At 55.4% G+C, this 17509-nt stretch overlaps 2 protein-coding genes across 3 annotated transcripts in view; one reads left to right on the forward strand and one right to left on the reverse strand.

Moving 5' to 3' along the window:
* Positions 1 to 13248, forward strand: part of RUSC2 (RUN and SH3 domain containing 2) — a 51590-nt gene extending 38342 nt beyond the window's left edge. For both annotated transcript variants that reach the window (XM_081320239.1, XM_081320240.1), the window contains exon 13: positions 13132 to 13248. In XM_081320239.1, the coding sequence (XP_081176365.1) occupies positions 13132 to 13234 (103 nt within the window). In that variant the 3' untranslated portion in view covers positions 13235 to 13248. The remainder of the gene's footprint in view (positions 1 to 13131) is intronic.
* On the reverse strand, positions 547 to 6856 carry CIMIP2B (ciliary microtubule inner protein 2B). The gene is made up of 6 exons (XM_081321900.1): positions 6784 to 6856; positions 5937 to 6136; positions 5361 to 5512; positions 4618 to 4732; positions 3551 to 3754; positions 547 to 1407 (listed from the first exon to the last, which is right to left on the reverse strand). The coding sequence occupies exons 1-6, from the start codon at positions 6852 to 6854 to the stop codon at positions 1310 to 1312; spliced, it is 840 nt and encodes a 279-aa protein (XP_081178026.1). The 5' UTR covers positions 6855 to 6856; the 3' UTR covers positions 547 to 1309.
* Positions 13249 to 17509: the final 4261 nt, after the last annotated feature.

Below are 17509 nucleotides of genomic sequence, written 5' to 3' on the forward strand. Positions count from 1 at the left end.
CCCCCAAAACTCCCTCCCATTTACACAATTAAGCTCTTTTGATGCTTCATTCAGAAGGAATTAGCTGGGCTGGTGTCCCTTTTGAGGGGTCACTCAAGGAACCCCAAGGAAGGCAGGTCAGCCTTTACGTGCCCCGAATGTGCTGTAGCAGTTGCACAAAGGGGGAGGACAGGACAGGAGCAGGGGAGGGAGGGGGCCTTCACGCTGCTGCAAGCAGGACAGAATCTCTGCCCAATGAGTGTGCCAATGGGTCCACCTTGGCAACTGAACTCCTTTTTCAAGCCCTTGGAATCAAATGTTTCTAACCCAGCAGGCTGCTTGGGCATAAAACCCACTAGGGTTGGCAGGCCTGGTGTTTTATCTGACCAGGTTAGGCTTGTGTGAACCTGCCAACTGGATGTCGCTTATTTCCAAGAAAAATGGCCTTATTTATACCCTTCACCCCCAAGTCCAGATAAAGAGCAGCCCCCCCTTTTTTCCCCTTGGTACCCACCACCCTGGCTGGCTGAGGAATTCTGGGAGTTGAAGTCCACAAGTCGTAAAGCTGCCTTTTCCATGGGCAGAGCTGCAGGTATGGCAAAGGTGCCAGGGATCAGCTGGCAGAGAACTGGCTGGGGGCCTGGAGGGAGGGGCCTCTGATCCTGGGCACTCAGATGGTGTGCTCTCAGCTGCCACCAAAAATGTCTGAGTGAACCCCACAGGTTGCGATGATGGAGTTTGCCGTGGAGTTGGCTTGTTTCTTGTGCCACCATTCTGGCTTAAGCGTCTGAGAAGCCATGGTTTGAATTGCCGTTGAATCGTGTCCTCCCAACAAGCGCTCTGTGCTCCATGGCTGTCCCCAGGAGGTTAGAAGGAGGGAGGGCCATGCTGCCAGGGTAGACCCATGGCCTTGGACACATCCCCTCCCACAGCACCCCAATGCAGCAACCACAATGGGGTCAAGTTAGCATCAAGGACAGCCCCGCCTACAATGGATTGCGATCACCAAAGCGTGGGTTAACATTGTGAGGAGGGTTTTTGCCAGGGCCTGTATCAGGCTGGCGAAAGGCCCTTTGTGCCACAGAAGGTCAGAGGGGGATCCAGATGCCACCCGAAGGGAGAAGGCCGTTGCAGCCCATGTGGTGAGAGGGTACGGCTGGCCTCCACTGAAGTAGAACAGGCTCCCACCACCACCGCACCCGCCAGCTGCCTGGTCTGTCTGGAGAGCCTCTGGCAGTGGCACCCCAGGGCCTGCCTTACGTGGACACGGCCCACCCAGGAGGGTGAGGTGGGCCTTGGAGGGGTGCTGGGGAGGGAGCCACGGATTCCCCTACTGCGTGACATCCAGCACCTGCTTCTCAAGGGTGGTTTGGCCCAGGGCGTCATGGGTGAGATGGCCGTAGGTGTGGCCAAACTGGAACTTGTAACCTGAGAGAGAAAGGAGGGAAGAAGTGACCATTGTCGGCAAATCCGCAGCCACAGCTAATGCCATCAATGCCTGGGGGTCTGCAAGCTCTGAAAGAGGCACGGGACCTCTGAAGGGGAAGCCGAAGGAGGCTGGCAGATAAGACATAATTGTGGGAATGTGATTGACAGCACACTGAGGTGCACTTCCCTGGTCTGAGCTGCAAGTGGGCACAAACGTGGCTCCTGCCTTGGGAACAGGGTGGGGGGGAGGCACTGACTGCATATGGGACTGGGGATTTCCCCCTCTGTGTCTCCTCCCTCAGAAATACCTGTTGGGGAAAGCCCCCTTCCCCCTGGAGGAGTGTACAGCATATCCAGAAGACCCTGCTTGGACAGACGCCTGAGCAAGAGGGGGCAGTGTGAGGGGCTCTATAACTGCTGGGTCCATTGGGGTTCCTGAAAGAGCCCCAACCTCTTTGTCTAAGATCTGACCAGCTGAGGGGTTGCAGACCCTGTGTGTGGGGGGGGGATGGCACAGGAAGGAGGGGCCCATGAGGAGCAAATCAGCTGCAAGGCTGCCAGGGACAGTCCTGCTGGTCACGTGCCCAGAAGTAGCCGTGCAGAAGGCAGAATGAGGTCCTCACGCCCACCAACCCAGCTGCACAAAGCCCTTGTTTGCAGATGCCATGGAAAATGCCAGGGGGCCAGACTCCAGCCATGTGTTGCTGGCAGAATGCAGCTTCCTCTCCTGCCCAAAATGGGGCACTGAGGCTTTTCTAAGGGCCTGCTGCCCACAACGCTCTCCTCTGTATGCCTGCAGCCCACCGGAAGGGGCCCCTTCTGCTGAACAACCAGGATAATGGTCTGCGTGCATAAGCAGAGCTCTGGCCTTGTGTGTGCATTTTGTTTCACTGCTGCCAGGTGCCTACCAAGGGGAAGAAAACAACGAAGTCTGCTTCCCTGGCACAGGCGGAAGGGGCATGGACACCCCTCCCCCAGGACAGAATTCATGGCCTCCAATGTGGGGTTGCATTCTAGAAAGAATTAGGCACAGGAGACAAGCCCTCGTTTTCTATGGGGCGTCCACACAAGACGGGTTTTCTAGGGAAGCCACAATGATCAGTCACACATGAGGCTTATCTAGTTACTATATCAGAGTGCCGAAGTTCAGTTTGTTTCATTGGGTCAAAAGTGTTGTGAGCTGCAGCTGTGTCCTTCTGAATCCAGTTAGTCTGGGGCAGGAGTGTCCAATCTTGGCCACTTTAAAACCTGCGGACTTCAACTCCCAGAATTCTCCAGCCAACATGGAGACCACAAGTCTTAAAGCTGCCAAAGTTGGACACCCCCAGTCTAGGAGCTCTGGGTTAAATGACCCCTATCCCCTTGGCAGCATTTTGTGAACAGTCAGTCAAAATTGGACAGTCCGAAGGCCTCTGAGACAAAGAACTGGGGGGAGGGGCTGAAAAACAGGGCTCTCCTTGCCCTCCAGAGAATGCTGTTTTGCTGGTCAGCCTCAGTGGGCCTGCAGGGACTTGTGGACCCTGGCACCTTCTGGAGGCCCAGGGTGAAGACCCTGCATCCTCCCGAGTGGGCAACTTCTGGCTGCTGTGGCACTGGGCTGTCCAGCCCATTGGTGAGAGGGTTTAACTGGATTAGTGGCTGTTGTCCCAACTGAGTGTATCAACTGTGTGTTCTCAGGGCCCCCAACCCATAGCTGGACTGCCTGCAGTTCAAGGGATCCTCCCAGAGAAGCCCTGGCACCCTTTGCAGCTGGGCTGGTGGGAATCTGTGCAAAAGTGGATTTGGATCCTTTTTTTTCAGGAATCTTCTTTATGGGCCTCTCAAGGGGGCTGTGGAAGAGACCGCTCAGAAGGGGGCCCGGAGGGTGGGAGCAAGCCAGCCAAGCCCTGGAGTTTCTGCCTGGCCAGTTGTGGCACAGCAGCAGCGCTTCATTCCACTGTGAATGCTTGCCACCCCTTGCCAGTTCCCATCTCTGGCATCAGAGGTGCAGCAGACCAAAATCCCACCTCCGGTGCTGAGGCTGCTTCTTTGGCAGGAGGTCAACTTCCCCAGAGCCGGTTGAAAGATGCTGGGGCCGTGCAGGGTGTGGTGGGGAGGTGCAATCCAAAGGATGGGGGGGCAAGTGGGAGGGATAGGAACTCACCTGGCACATAGCCTCTGTAGTGGGGCAGGAGGCCCCTGTCTGTGGGGTACGTCTTGGCCAGGGGCGGGAGGGGATCCCCCCTCTGCGAAGAGCCTTGCCCCGTTTTGTGCAGCATCTCATCAAACTCCATCATTGCCCGGTGGGCAAGAATGGGGTAGCTTGCTCCAATCAGGAACTGGAGGCGAGGCACGAAACCGGTGAAGCCTGCATGACAAAGTTGAGCTTAAACCTGCAGGCCCCACCCCCCTGCGAGGGAGCCCAGCCCTGGCCCTCCTGCAGGCGGGCAACCTGGGCTCAGCAGCAGCTTGGGCTGGTTCCCGCCAGCCAGGCGTTTCTGAAGCTATCGGCATCGAGTGTCAGTTCCGCTAGGCAGAAGACTCCCTCTCGCTTTTGAACCCCCAAATGCATACCGCCGGACCCACACTTGTTCCCGGTAATTGCCTCTTTCTCAGAAGGCAAGCTGGCACGTTTCCACAAATTGCCTCTAAGTAAATACCCTTAACTGGCGCCTCTGGATTCACCCTCCCTCCACTCGGTCTTCTCTGCCAGCCCCTTGGCTCCCAGGCTGCCTTGGAACGCTCTGCCTGCAGAGCCACACACCCTGGCACCCCCCGTGCCCCTGGCCCTAACAAACAAGGCCCTGAAACCCGCCCCCCCCCAAAGACACTCGCAGGCCCTGGCTCTCAGTAGGCTGTGGCAGCAAGGAAGGGGGGCAGTAAAGCCGCAACTGGTGCCACGCAAGAGGGAGGGCAGGGAGGAAGAGGCTGGGGAGCCTAAGGGCCAGTGCTTTTTTTGTAAAAGAAAAAGGTGCCGGAACACACACACGTCATACAACCCGCCTTGCCTACCCTACAAGGTTCCATCCAAAAAAAGGTGCCGGAACTCCGTTCTGAGCGTTCTATGACAAAAAAAGCCCTGCTAAGGGCACAGATGTTGGCCTCTTCTGGGCTGGTGGGAAGGGTCCTTTCAGCCTCTCCTCCTGCGAGACTGAAGGAAAACCCCTTTGCTCTCTGGGTCGCGCTTGCTCCCTCCTCCCCTTGGGGCTCCTGAGTCCTCTGGAATCTGACCTGAAACAAAGCTTCTCTCCAGCGCAAGGGGCGTTCCTGGGGGCCGGAAAACCGGGGTGGCAGCGGCGGCGGCGGCAGCAGCAGTAGTCCCAGCTTTGGGCAGGGCAGGGAGAGGCTAGGAGCAGAGCAGAGCCAGCCGTGAGTCCCTGGAGGCCTCTGGACACCTGCCAGCTCCTCTCAGTGAAGCAGCATCTGGCAGAGGAGGCAGAGGGCCCCAGGAAGGGCCCCCAGAAGAGCAGCAACCTGTGGCCCCATGCACTGCCTGACTGCAAGACTGGAGGCGGCTCCTAGCATAGGTCCCTTGAAGGGTTCAAGTGCTCTTTTACTCTGTTTTTCATCGTTGTTCTGGGGGACACCGATGCAGAGAGACACAAAGGCATCAGGGAGGGAGGAAGGAGAGGGAGGGAGCGAGGGAGGGAGAGGTTTGACCCATAGTGGGAGACTAAAGCACCCCCCCTCATGTCCCCCTACTCAAGCCATGACCCAGTTGGGGACCCTCTGCTGGGGTGTGAAGGACAGAGGAAGCCTTCATTTGCACAAGCCTTGGGAGGAGAGCTCAGGTTGTGCCCCTTTTTTGTCTCTCTACCCCAAGCCCCCTCTGGAACGGGCAGGCATACCACGGACCTCTCCCCCTGCGGCTTGGGCTGGAGGAGAGCCCCTCAGTGAGGGGAGTCAGTCCTTCTCCAGGAGATGCTCTGGAACCCCCCACCCCTTGGCTGGCACCTGCCCTGCCTGCCACTTACTCTGCTTTCCAGCTGGGGGGCTTCAGTCGCCTTCCTGGCTTGGCCTCGGCCATGGGCTCCCTGCTCCTGCTGGGGCATAAACTCCAGCCAAGCCTGCCTGCAGATTTCTCCGTAGGTCTTGGCAAAGTGGTGCTGGGCCCTGGGGATGAATCCTGCCAGGAGACACAGGAGAGCTGCTAGGATGCAAAGTGGGGCCAAGGAAAGGCACTGCGCTCAGCTAGGAATTGGTTAACTGGCTTCTCTGCTCTGGGCAGTGCCACCACCATGGGGCACAGCTGGTGGGCTGGTGCCCTTTTCCTACCCTCTGAGATAGAGGGAAGACTGGCTTGCTGGCACTGGCTGTTCTGGCCCCATCTGAGGTGCTCAACATTGATGGGGGGAGGCTGTGTCTAAGCTACCCCCCCACTAGGACTCCCAGTCCAGCCTTTCCCTCCCCCCCTTGGCTTTGCTGAGTCTCGACCATCCCCAACTGCAAGGGACCCAGAAATGTCTTGTCAGCCCCCCCCCCACCAATTCTTCAGCTGACCCTCCTGACCCTCTCAGCTGGGGGAGACCCGACCTCCCAGCGCCACTTACCCGTATAGCCGGGGATCGCGCTGCAGCCTTTGCCCCGGGACCCCCGGCCGTGCCCCGGTCTCTCTTTTGGGGCGCAGAGGGAGCAGTTGGGCAGCAAGAGCAGCCGGCCAGAGCGGGCGGGGGCGGCCAGCAGCTGCGACGTGAGCTTCCCGTAAGTCTTCCCCAGGGTGAATTTGTAGCGGGGACAGTAGCCGCCGTAGCTGCAAGGACAGGAGCGGAAGAGGAGACCCCCCCCCCGCCCAAAGCCGCCGTCAAACTTTCCTGCCCGTCAGCGCTCCCCGGCTCTGCGCCCCCCCTCCCCTCCTCATCCATCCCCGCTAAGCTCAGCGGCCGGCCTCACACTGGCCCCGTTGAACTTGCCCGAAAGCCAGCCGAGAGCCGGAGGGCAGAGCCCCGCCGCCGCCGCCACTGCCCCGCTGAAGTCGGGCTCTTGGCTCCGGCCGGAAGGTGTGTGGGGGGGGGTCCCCGCCGCCTTCCAGCGCCTTCGCGGCGGATTCCACGGACCGAAGGAAAGAGGCGCCCTTCTTCCTCGCCGCTTTCGCGCCCTCCTCCTCCTCCTCCGCCACTCGTGCACCCGCGAGGAATCTGCCCTCCCAGGCCTTTTGCACGCTGAGCTTCGCCCTCGGGTTGCTATGGAGGGTCTGCGCCCAGAGAACTGGCGGAGGGGTGGGGTGGGGTGGGGGACTAGTTTGCGTGGCCTGGAAGAGATGCCCTCCAACGCCCTGGCGGGACATTTCCGACCGGCCTCCCCATTGCGGGAGCCCCAGCCAGGCTCTTCCCCCTTGGAGAGGCCAAAGCCAAACCCGCAGAAGGGCCAGGGGAGCCGGGGACTCGGGAAGACTCTTACCCAGGGAGGTAGTGGGGCTCTGGGGTCATCAGGACCTGGCTGAGTTTGGGGGCAAACGCCGTCGGGACCATGATCGGCGGAGCGGCTGCCGTGAGCCCTGGCTGGGAAGGGCTTTGTATGTGTTGGGGGAGGAGCGGAACGGGAGCTGCTGCCCATGGAAACCATCGCCAGGCAGAAACTCGCCAGCCTTGCCAGGCCGGGGTGGGGGGTGGGTGGGATAAAGGCAGGCCACACGAGGTGCAGGGAGTAAGCGCAGACCAGCCGCCTGGTGCATGTGTGTGTGTGTGTGTGGGGGGGGGGAGCGATCTTGGGCGTCTTCAATGCTGGGGGAGGGGAAAGAGACCCCTTTCTCCCCACAGCCTTTCCTTAGAAGTGCCCTCAGAACATGCCCCTTCTTCTCAGGGAGGGCCAGGCTGGCAAGTTGCCCTCGGCCAAGGTAACTGGGTCTCCCTCAGAATTTCTCGACCTGGCAGCCTGCGTGGCTCTGGGGGCAGAAAGGCCCGGACAAGGGGGCAGCGGGCAGCGGGCGGAGGGGAGGGCAGGCTGAAAAATGGCCAAGAAGCCTCCCTGCCCCTTCCCCTTTCAGAATCCCCCCCTCCTACCTTCAGCCTTTCTTTGCTACCCCCTCAGTTGCTTCTGTCACACATTCCTGTTTTGCTTTGAAGTATTAACCATTTGCTTCGGGAGGTCCATGCCTTGGGCTTCTCCAGGGGGTGTTGCAACACCACAGAGATATCACTAACACACACACATACACACCACGTGCACACACACGATGAGGTCATCAGAGAAAGGATTCTTGGTTTGCTTGCGTAGAAATCCTAATGTGGAGAAAGTTAGCAGGTGCCATCAATGGGCACACTCAACCCTCCCCCCTTCCACCCTTCCTCCCCCCTCCCCCCATACCTGCATTCACTGCAGAGGGATTTCCCCAGCATTCCTGTTGCTTTGGTCCTTTGCCACCTCCAGACAAGGGTGGCATCCTGAGGTCCCCTCGGCCACTTGCCTTGTCTGAACCGGGCTCTCCAATGGCCACGAGCAAAGGCAAAGTCTCCGATGGTGCCCAATGGGACGAAAGCAGAGCCCATCAGGATAGGCATAAAACATGTATTTGGAAAGAAAAGCAGAAAAGGTTGGCAACCAGGGCTCTTTGGCCCGTCTTGAGGATACCGGTTAGCTGAGCTTTGCCACCCCAGCCCCCGCAAGGCTTGCCAGGGCCCCCCCCCCCCGGCCTCACCACTGATGCCTCACCTCCGGCCTTGCCTATATGCTCCCTCAGGCCCACTGCTCAGCTCAGCTCAGGCCCTTATGAGGGTCCTCCTCAGGAAGGCTGGGGGAGGTGGGGCCCCAGCAGTTTCTCATCAGCCTGAACATTGGGGAGGGGGCTCTAGATGGCCTGGGGTTTCCACAGGATCTCGGCCAGGCCCCTCTGCTGCTTCTCCGGGGATGGGCTGCCCCAGAAGGGTGGGTTGTTTGGAGAAGCGAGACCCTTCGCCCTGCCCGAGAAAGGCATTTGGCATGTGACAAACACCGATCAAAGAAAAGGGCCCCCCTGTCTCCAGGGGAGGCTTCCTCTGCCGGGTCTGTGGTAGCCCGTCACTTGCCCTTGGGGGGGAGGTTTCTGCAGCTGACAGGCCCAGGGTCCCCCCAAGCGCTAATGCTGTTCTCGGTGCCGGGCAGGTTGAGACATACACACACACACACACACACACACTCCACGCAGCCCAAGGGCAAACACTCCCACCCACCCCCCCGCCATGTCTGAACTCAGTGATCAGTTTTGCTCACAGATGCCCTGTCAAGTCAGCCCCTCTCCCCCCCCCCCAAGATAAGGGGCCACATCCCCCTAGGAACAAGGATAAAGAAAGGAGCCCTGCCATTCAGAAGGGTAAAAACCACAGCAGTCTCTGCAAGCCATCTGCCCTCCGTGGTGGCTTAGGGCCTGGATTCATACCTCTTTCCAGCAGAAAAGCCTCAAATCAGTCAGAAAAGGGGTCTTTCCACACCCACTCCAGCCAGTCTGGAGAAGAAGCAGGGAGGGAGGCCCTGGGGGCTGGAACCCACTCCGCAGCCCCCATGGCATGGATTTGAGTGGGCACTGCCAACCCAGGGGCCAGGGGCAAAGTTCAGTCTGTTGGGCTGAGACACCTGGGGTGATGGAATGTGGGGCTGAGTGTGGGGGCCTCGATGGGGCTGGCCTGAAATCCTCCACTGCTCCACCCTATTGATAAGGGGGCTCATGACCAGCCAGGGAGCACCAAAGCCTTGGAAAGAGCTTGGGGGGGCGCTTGGCCGAGAGGGGGCAGCAGTGGGGACTGCTGGAGTGAGAGAAGTCTCTTTGCTGGGGGCGAGGTCAGAGAGCAAGGACTGAGGAGGGGACACACGCCATTGGAAAGGGAGGGTGTGGGGGCAAATTGAGAGAATCGGGGTAGGGGTGTTAGCAACAACAGTCTGGGTGCTCACCCACTCTTGGCGATGTTTGTTAGGCTGCTGAGGAGAAAGAGTAGAGGGGAAAACATTTTGGGGGTGACCAGTAGGGGAAGACCTAGTGGAGCCCTAGGCAGGGGTTTCGGGGAGTGGAAATGAGCAGTTGGGTTTTGGCTTCCCTCCGTGGATCCAGCTGGTGGCACCAATGGAGACCTTGGCCCAGGCTGCAGTTCTAGGCAGACGGCAGTGCCATTTCCAAGATCAACTTCACTTGGAGATGATGGATGGATGGATGGATGGATGGATAGATGGATGGATGGACAGTTAGTCCTGGCACATATTAGGAAATCCTGGCTGAACAAGGATGGAAGGACTGTCCTGTTTTAAGTCCTCTTAGCCCTAGCCCCCAAGTGATGATCCTCCTGGAATTTGTGAGGTGGCCAGAGGCCCTCTCAATGAGGTGGCAGGCTGTGGGTGACTGTGGCTGAGACGGGTTGGGGATCCTCTCCTGTGCCACCTGCTTTGCTATGTGGCAGAATCCTTGGCCAAGCTCCTGCACCTGAAGGTTGGGCAGACGGGGACTCTCCCCAGAGGTTGATGCTGGATGACCTCCATCCCCATCTTCTGGGAAGCATTCAAGGAAGACTCAGGAGCCCTTGGGCCCGATGTTGGGCTTCTCCAGGTGGCTCTAGCCTGGCCTGCACAGGTGGTCACACAGTCGCCCTGTTTTACCTCACAGCAACCCAGAGGAGGTCGTGCCTTTCCTGTGCTGTGATCAGGTCCCTCCCAGAACCACATGGAGCTTTCTCCCCGCAGAGTTACAGGCTGGCTGGCTAGGGGAAGTCTTCCAGGAAGACAGACTGCAGCCAAGAATTCTGCCACGTAGTGGGTGGCACAAGAGAGGATCCCCAACCCATCTCAGCCACAGTCACCAGTTGGGGGGCCTGCCTCAATTTCCCTACTGTGAGCTGCATGGGTAAACACTTCCCTGATGAAATTTGTCTCTTTGGCTGTAATCTGCCTTCTGACAAAGAGGCCTTTTGTAGGATTATCTGGGTTGAGGTGAAGACAAGAGGACTGTTTGCACATGGATAAGGAGGGTAGCAACCAGTGTGAAAACACCCTCCAGGTGCAAGTTGGCTCATGTTTGGTAGAGAACCACGGAGATGACCTTGGAGAAGGCAAGAGGGGACAGCTGGCAAAACATGGACCAGGCCTAGGAAGGGAGGGGGTATCGGTGGGAACTACGGTAAAAGGCTCTCTTTAGGCCAATGGCAGGGGGGGGGGGGAAGGAGGAAAAACTGCCAGGCTTCTCGGATTCTGTTTCTAGAGCCCTGATCAACAGGGCAGAATCCCAGGATTTCAGGGGCGGCCTCTTCCTGGCTGCCTCCCCGCCTTGAAGGACTGACCTGTTCTTGCAGGTGGTGGTGGTGGGGGGGGCAAGAGGCTGCCTGTGCAGATGCCCCCACTAAAGAAGAGAGAGACGTCCTCGGACAAGCGCTGGCTCTTCGGCTTTGAAACGGAGATGAGCACCGGCCCCTAGAGTCGGAAACGACTAGCACACATGTGCGGGGGAACCTTTACCTTTACCTTTATACAAGATGAAATGATGCAATGCAACGTGAAGTTGAGTGCAAGGACTGTTCGGCGCAGACTGCAGGAATTTGGCCTAAAATCTAGAATTCCACAAAAAAAGCCACTTTTATCTCTCAAACAAAGGTTGAAAAGACTAAACTGGGCTAAAACCTGTGTTACCTGGACAGAGGAACAATGTATTATTTGGAGTGATGAGACCAAGATCTCCCTGTTTGGTAGTAATGGCATAAAATAGATAAGGAGAAGAATTGGAGAAGATGTACCATGTACCATGAAACACCCAGTCAGTGTTATGATCTGGGGTTGTATGACATCAAAAGGTGTGGGCAGAATTTGTGTGATTAATGGGAATATAAATGGCCAAAAATAAATTAACGAAATACTTGAGCCCAAACTGAAGCCTTCCGCACATGATCTTTTCCAAGACAATGAAGCATTTATATTTCAACAGGATTCAGCTCTATGTCATGTTGCTGCTGTAAGTGGTTTCAAGATAATCATATTCTACTGCTGGAATGGCCTGGCCAACTAAAGAAACTTGTTAGTCAGAAGCGACCCAGCAATAAAACCCAGTTAATAGAAGCAATAATTCAATCTTGGTTCCACATTATAACAGCTGCAGAACTAAAGGACTTGGTTCACTCCATGGGAAGACGTTGTAAGGCCGTAATTCATGCTAAAGGTTACCCAACTAAGTATTAACTGACATGTGATAATTTTTGTATATCTCATTTTTTCTACGGTGATAATTTTTGTATATCTTATTTTTTCTATGTTTCAATTTTCTTCTTTATAACTGCTATTCTAATAGCAAATCCTTCATATAAGTTATTGCATTACATTCCTGATTAAATTATCTTTCCATTGATATATAATTTCATGGTACTATTCCAAAAAAAGTGGTGTTATTAGCCATCAAACCTCAAAAATACACTTTTCCCAAAAGAAAAAAGAAAAAAAAAAGAAGAGAGAGACTCGCTGTCATTTGCTTTGAGCAACGTCTCTGACCGGCCCCTCCCTCTTTTTCTTAATAAACCTAAATAATGCCCGAGAAAAGTGCCTGGCACTCTGCCACTCCATCCAGCGGAGGAGTCCCCGTCAGAGGTGGGTGCCCTCAAGACGGAAGCATACACTCCGGAGACCCTGCCTGGCCTTGGCATGAAGACTCCTCCCCAGCACCAATTTATCCACTTTCAAACCTTGCATGGGGGGGGGGGAGTTTCCTGCCAGAATCATTGCTGGAGGGGCGCTCCGGAGAGTCACAAGGAGCCTGGCAAAGGGCAGGCCTTAAAGGACCCTCCGGAGCTACTGGTCAATGCCAGGAACCCATCTGCTGATTTTGTGCCATGCGCTTGGAGCCCAGCAGGGGGCAGCAGTCCCTCTGTTTGGGCAGCCTCTGCTCAGCTAGAGCAGTGTTTCCCAACCTTAGGAACTTGAAGATGCGTGGACTTCAACTCCCAGAATTCCCCAGCTAGCATAGCTGGCTGGGGAATTCTGGGAGTTGAAGTCCACGCATCTTCAAGTTCCTAAGGTTGGGAAACGCTGAGCTAGAGATCAGCTCCATCCCAGGGGTCCTGGTGACCCTCTTAGCCAGCCTTCCTGGACCTGGTGCAGCCAAAGCAGCCAGTGAGTCTGGCAGCACTTCAAGGAGCCCTGCTTGTCCCACGCCCTCTCCCCCCCCATCCCCAAAGGGTCCTCAGCTCTGCTTCCCAAGCAGTTTGAGCAGGGGCCATCAATGGACGTTTAGCTAAGGGTGGACCAAGGCCGGCTGAGGGTGCCCTGAGCACAGTGGCTGTGTCCAGCCAGAACGGCTGAAGAGAGTCTGGCTGAGCTGCTCCTTTGGACAGCTGTGGGGGTGCCTTGCAGCCCATTTTGACCACTCCTGCTTTCCGTCTTTTTTTGGCGGTGGGGGGACATCTGCGTAGAAAGATCAGTCCACCGACTAATCTTTGGGGTTCTGCCAAGAGGGTTGGTAGTTTAACCTTAAGTATCACCAGCCCTGATAATCCCTTGAGGCTGGCTGATTGGACCTAGGGCAATTCTAGGGGTGTTCACGGGCCCAGTGAAGCCCTGGGCCCCAGAGGAAGTGCTTCAGATGGACGAAGGGGCACGAAGTCATGCGCAGGTTTATTTCCAGTGCCTGACAGACACCAAACCTGCCTTGTCCCCAAGCCATTACACCTGGAGTTGAGGTTTTCACCGAGCTGTCTCTAAATGATTGATTAGCCAGGGGATATCCTCTTTCATCTCCTTCTTCAACTTACACTCTGACTCATTTGTCCGATTTTCATTTCACTTTGACGTTCAATTTTTGCTTTGATCCAGCTCATTTTTAAAAAGATACCTCCTGACTGAGGTGGCCGCCCAGAAGACAACTTGTTCGACTGGCTGCAAAGACTTCAAAAACCTCTACCTGGAGGGAAAATGAAGGAGAGAGTTGTGCTACTTGCCCTGACCCCAGAAACCCGAAGCCAAGAAGCTGGTCAGGACTGAATTTGACCCTAGATCAGACACGTCAAACACAAGGCCCGGGGGCCGGATGCGGCCCGCGAAGTGGTTTCATGTGGCCCGTGAAGCCATCCTGGAAACAGTGAGGGAACGGCCCCCACTGCCTTGGCCCTGGCCCAGAGACCCTCCTTCTGCCAGAGACCCTCAGATCTGTCCCGCTCCTGCCCAGGCCCCCATAGGCACCCTTGATGCGAACGATGTAGAGCTGGCCACGTCCACCCAGTAGGCCATACGCACTCTAGCCACGCCCACCCAGTAGGCCACGCCCACCCAGGCCATACCCACCCGGCCCCTTGAGGGCAACCGCAATGCTGATGCGGCCCTCAATGAAATTGAGTTTGACACCCCTGCGGCCTAGATGAACATCTGGTCCTCCTTCAAACTCAAGATGTGGGGGCAACGGGGCGGTGGGGCGGAGGGAGATTTGACACCACTCCTTTCTGGATGCTCCTCTTTCTGCTGTGCTTGGCGTTCAGCTGCAGGCGTTTTGTTGGTGCCCCTTGGCAGAGGACTTGTGCGAACAGCGAGTGGTGATCTTCAGGCAATATAACGTAACTCAGCAGCGGGAAGGAAGAGGATCCATCAGGCAAACAGTGGTTGATTTTCCAGCTTTCTCTGAGGATGGAGAGGAGCGAGCAGAGCCTCCCGCCCACTCCCCATCCACAATGGGGGTGGGGGGTGGGTGGGGAGGTCACGACCCGGGAGGACAGAAAGGAAGAAAGACCCAGCCTCACGCACTGCATGCAACCTGGAGTTCTCAAAGAGATTAAACAGAAGAGACATCCCACAACACATACCTATTTGAAGGGGGGGGGTCTCTTTCTCCTTGGGCCCCAAAGTCTCCCTCCTGAGCGCTGGATTCAGGGGCTCCCCCAGAGGAAGGGGGGGAGAGGAGGGGCTATGAGGAAGCTGGGCCCTCTCTGGTTCCTTCCTCTGCCTCTCCTATCTCTGGATTCCAGCTACGTTACCAGCCACAAACTTCCACACCTGCACGGCGACCTCATGGCTTGCGCTGCCTGGAGCACCTGGAGCACTTTGATGAATGGTTCAGCACGGATAGTCCTCGACGTACAACGGTTCATTTAGTGACTGTTCGAAGTAACAGCAGCATTCAAAGCAGTGACTTATGACCGCTTTTCAGACCTGCGACCGTTGCAGCATCCCCAGGGTCACATGATGAAAATTCAGACGCTTGGCAAATGACTCAGATTTATGACAGTTGCAGAGTCCTGGGGTCACGTGATCACTCTTTTGTAACCTGAGAAGCAAAGTCAATGGGGAAGCCAGATTCACTTAACAACCCACCTGACTAACTTAATGACTGCAGTGATTCCCTTAATTTTGATTCTTGCTGTAGCAAGAAAGGTAATCAAACAGGACAAAATTCACTTAACATTTGTCTCGCTTAGCAACAGAACTTTTGGCTGAGTTGTGGTCCTAAGTTGGGGACTACCTGTACAAACATCTAAGACATAAATGAAATATCATTCCAGCATTTTCTGAGTTTCGGGGTTTTAGGCAGCAGGATGTTGTCTTGGAAAGTAACGGCTACGTTGGACAACCTGGCTTGTACAGGTCCTCGAGTTACAACTGTGATGGAGCTGTGATGATGATCATAAAAAGCTCAGTCCTGTGACCACACCGATTGTATGTCTTTTTTGGGGGACAACTGATCAGCAAATGGCACAGGTGCACTTTTGCTGAAAATCCGAAGTAAATGCTGGGTTTTGCAAAGCCATCCTCAAGTGTGGTCGTGTGAGCCTGGGACTTTGCAAACAGCCGTAAATGCAACCCGGTTGCTGAGCACCCAAAATGTGGTCATGTGATTGCAGGGAGGGGGAGGTGACCACCAGACTGAGTCCAGATCATTAAGGATCCCCAGGTAGATCTATTGAAACTTCAGAAGGTCACTGAGCAACAGGTTGTAAGTTGAGGACTACCTGCATTTGATAAAATTCTGCTTTACTTGCACTTGTGAAACTTTTTAAAAGTAACTGGAATTTCCTGTGCTGGGTCTGTGGCGGTACATGGCACAGGTATGGCTGAGGCAGTAACCTCGACCTTCTTACTCTGCCACAAAGAAGAGGTGGAGGGGTGGGGAAGGGAGGTTGGCCTCTTCTCCAAAGCACCTGAGGGCAGGACAAGAAGCAACAGATGGAAACTAATCAAGGAGAGAACCAACCTAGAACTAAGGAGAAATTTCCTGACTGTCAGAACAATTAATCATTGGAACAGAAGTTGCCTCCAGAAGTTGTGGGTGCTCCATCACTGTATGTCTTAAAGAAGAGAATTGGACAGCCATTTGTTTGAAATGGTATAGGGTTTCCTGCCTGAGCAAGTGGGTGGATTAGAAGACCTCTAATTGATCCCTTCCAGCTTTGTTATTCTGTTTGTAACCTAACTAACAATAACTGAGCCTTGATTGACAATAGGCACAATAGGCAGCCCTGGTCAATATTTATGGCTCATCAGATGATGACAGAGACACGGAATGCAAAATATAGAAAGCGTGAATTAACCAATAATGTTAAATGTTTGAGCTGGCATTAAAGAGCTGTGTGTGTGTGTGTGTGTGTGTGTGACAGAGAGAGAGAGAGAGAGAGAGAGAGAGAGAGAGGGAGAGAGAGAGAGAGAGAGAGAATCCTTTGGTATTTTGTTTTGTTTTATTTAGCAACCTGCATGCAGATGATGATGCTATGTTGTCAGCTGAGAATCTGGATTATTTGTATTAAATGCTAAACCTAACCGCGAGAAGGAGGGCTCTGAAAACGATCAGGGGAAACGAAGGGAAGACTTGCAATTTCTGGCAGAAAACCAGAGCAAGAACTGCCCCCCCCCCCGCAGTCAATAGAAATGGAGGTAAATAAGCGGAATGGATTTGTGCAGGAAGCAGATGTTTGCTGGGAGAAGGATGGTGCAGGAGGGGGGAAAGGGAACGGTGCAAATGGGGGCAGCTGGTGAGTTGGGTCTAGGAAGGGAGAGGGAATTTTGGCTGTGGTTGCACCAAGTTTTTAGAGGGGGAGAGAGGGAAGGGGTTTCAAGAAAGGAGGGCAGTTACCGGTGGGGGGTGATGAAGTGGAAGGAGAGATCTACCGATTGCAGGGCTAGAAAGCTACGGAGAGAGCCACTGCAGAAACTTTATGGCTGATTTATTGACCACTTCGGTTTCCACAGCTGCCCTCTCGCCCAGGGGTGGCACTGGGGTAACTTCGCAACGAGGAAAGAGGGATGGGCTTTTGCCGCCTCTGAATCTGTCAGGAGATGGTTAAAGTGGGGAAAAACAAAACTGCCCCTCTTTTTGCCCCACTGGAACAGCGGGTGAGAAGATGGGGAGCCAGAGGGAGGGAACCCAGGAGAGTGCCAAGCCCCCAAAAGAAATATGACGCAGGATCGGGGGGGGGCGCAAGGGAGGGGGCCTGAAGCTGCAAGGACAGACCTCCAGGCCCGGACACCTCTGGCCAGCTGACCTCCAAGGTAAGGGGGGCAAAATAGAACAGTTTTTGCCCATCCTTGGAACTGGAGGGGGCTGGGAGGAGGAAGTGGAAGTGGAGGGACCATGTTGTGGTAATTGGCAGGTGGGGCAGGACCACCTTGGCCTGAGAAGAGAAAGTGCCAGGTTGTGAGACCTCAATTTTGGATCCTTCCCCTTCTGTGGGGCAGGTGCAACCAGCATCCACATGGCCACTTGGCTCAGAGCCAGCACAAAACCGTCTTGCTCCATTTGGGTCTCAGTTAAGAGGCTGCAATCCTCATGGCAGACCATGGGATGGATGCGCCCTTCGAGGTAGGCCAGCTCAGGAAACGGATCCCGCAAAGACTCGGGGAAAGCTGCTTTATTGCAGTGGGTGTCACAGCCGCATCTTGAAAGCTGTCTCCTCCTACTACAAGCAAGGGTGGGGAGGGGGCTATCTTGAATTTCTTCCCACCAGGAGTGAATTGCCAGTTCTCCTCCCTTAAGCCAGCCTGCCTGCCTGCCTTTCTTTCCTTCCTTCCTTCCTTCCTTCCTTCCTTCCTTCCTTCCTTCCTTCCTTCCTTCCTTCCTTCCTTCCTTCCCTTCCCTTCCCTTCCCTTCCTTTCTTCTCCTCTCCATATTCCTTTATGACACTCCTGTTGCCCCTCGAAACTGGAAGACATCCAGGGCCCCAACCAGCACCTTGGATTGCACTAAGAGACACACAAGTGATCAGGGCATCCC

This window comes from Vipera berus (assembly GCF_964194415.1).
Source record: "Vipera berus genome assembly, chromosome: 2".
Classification (NCBI taxonomy): domain Eukaryota; kingdom Metazoa; phylum Chordata; class Lepidosauria; order Squamata; family Viperidae; genus Vipera; species Vipera berus.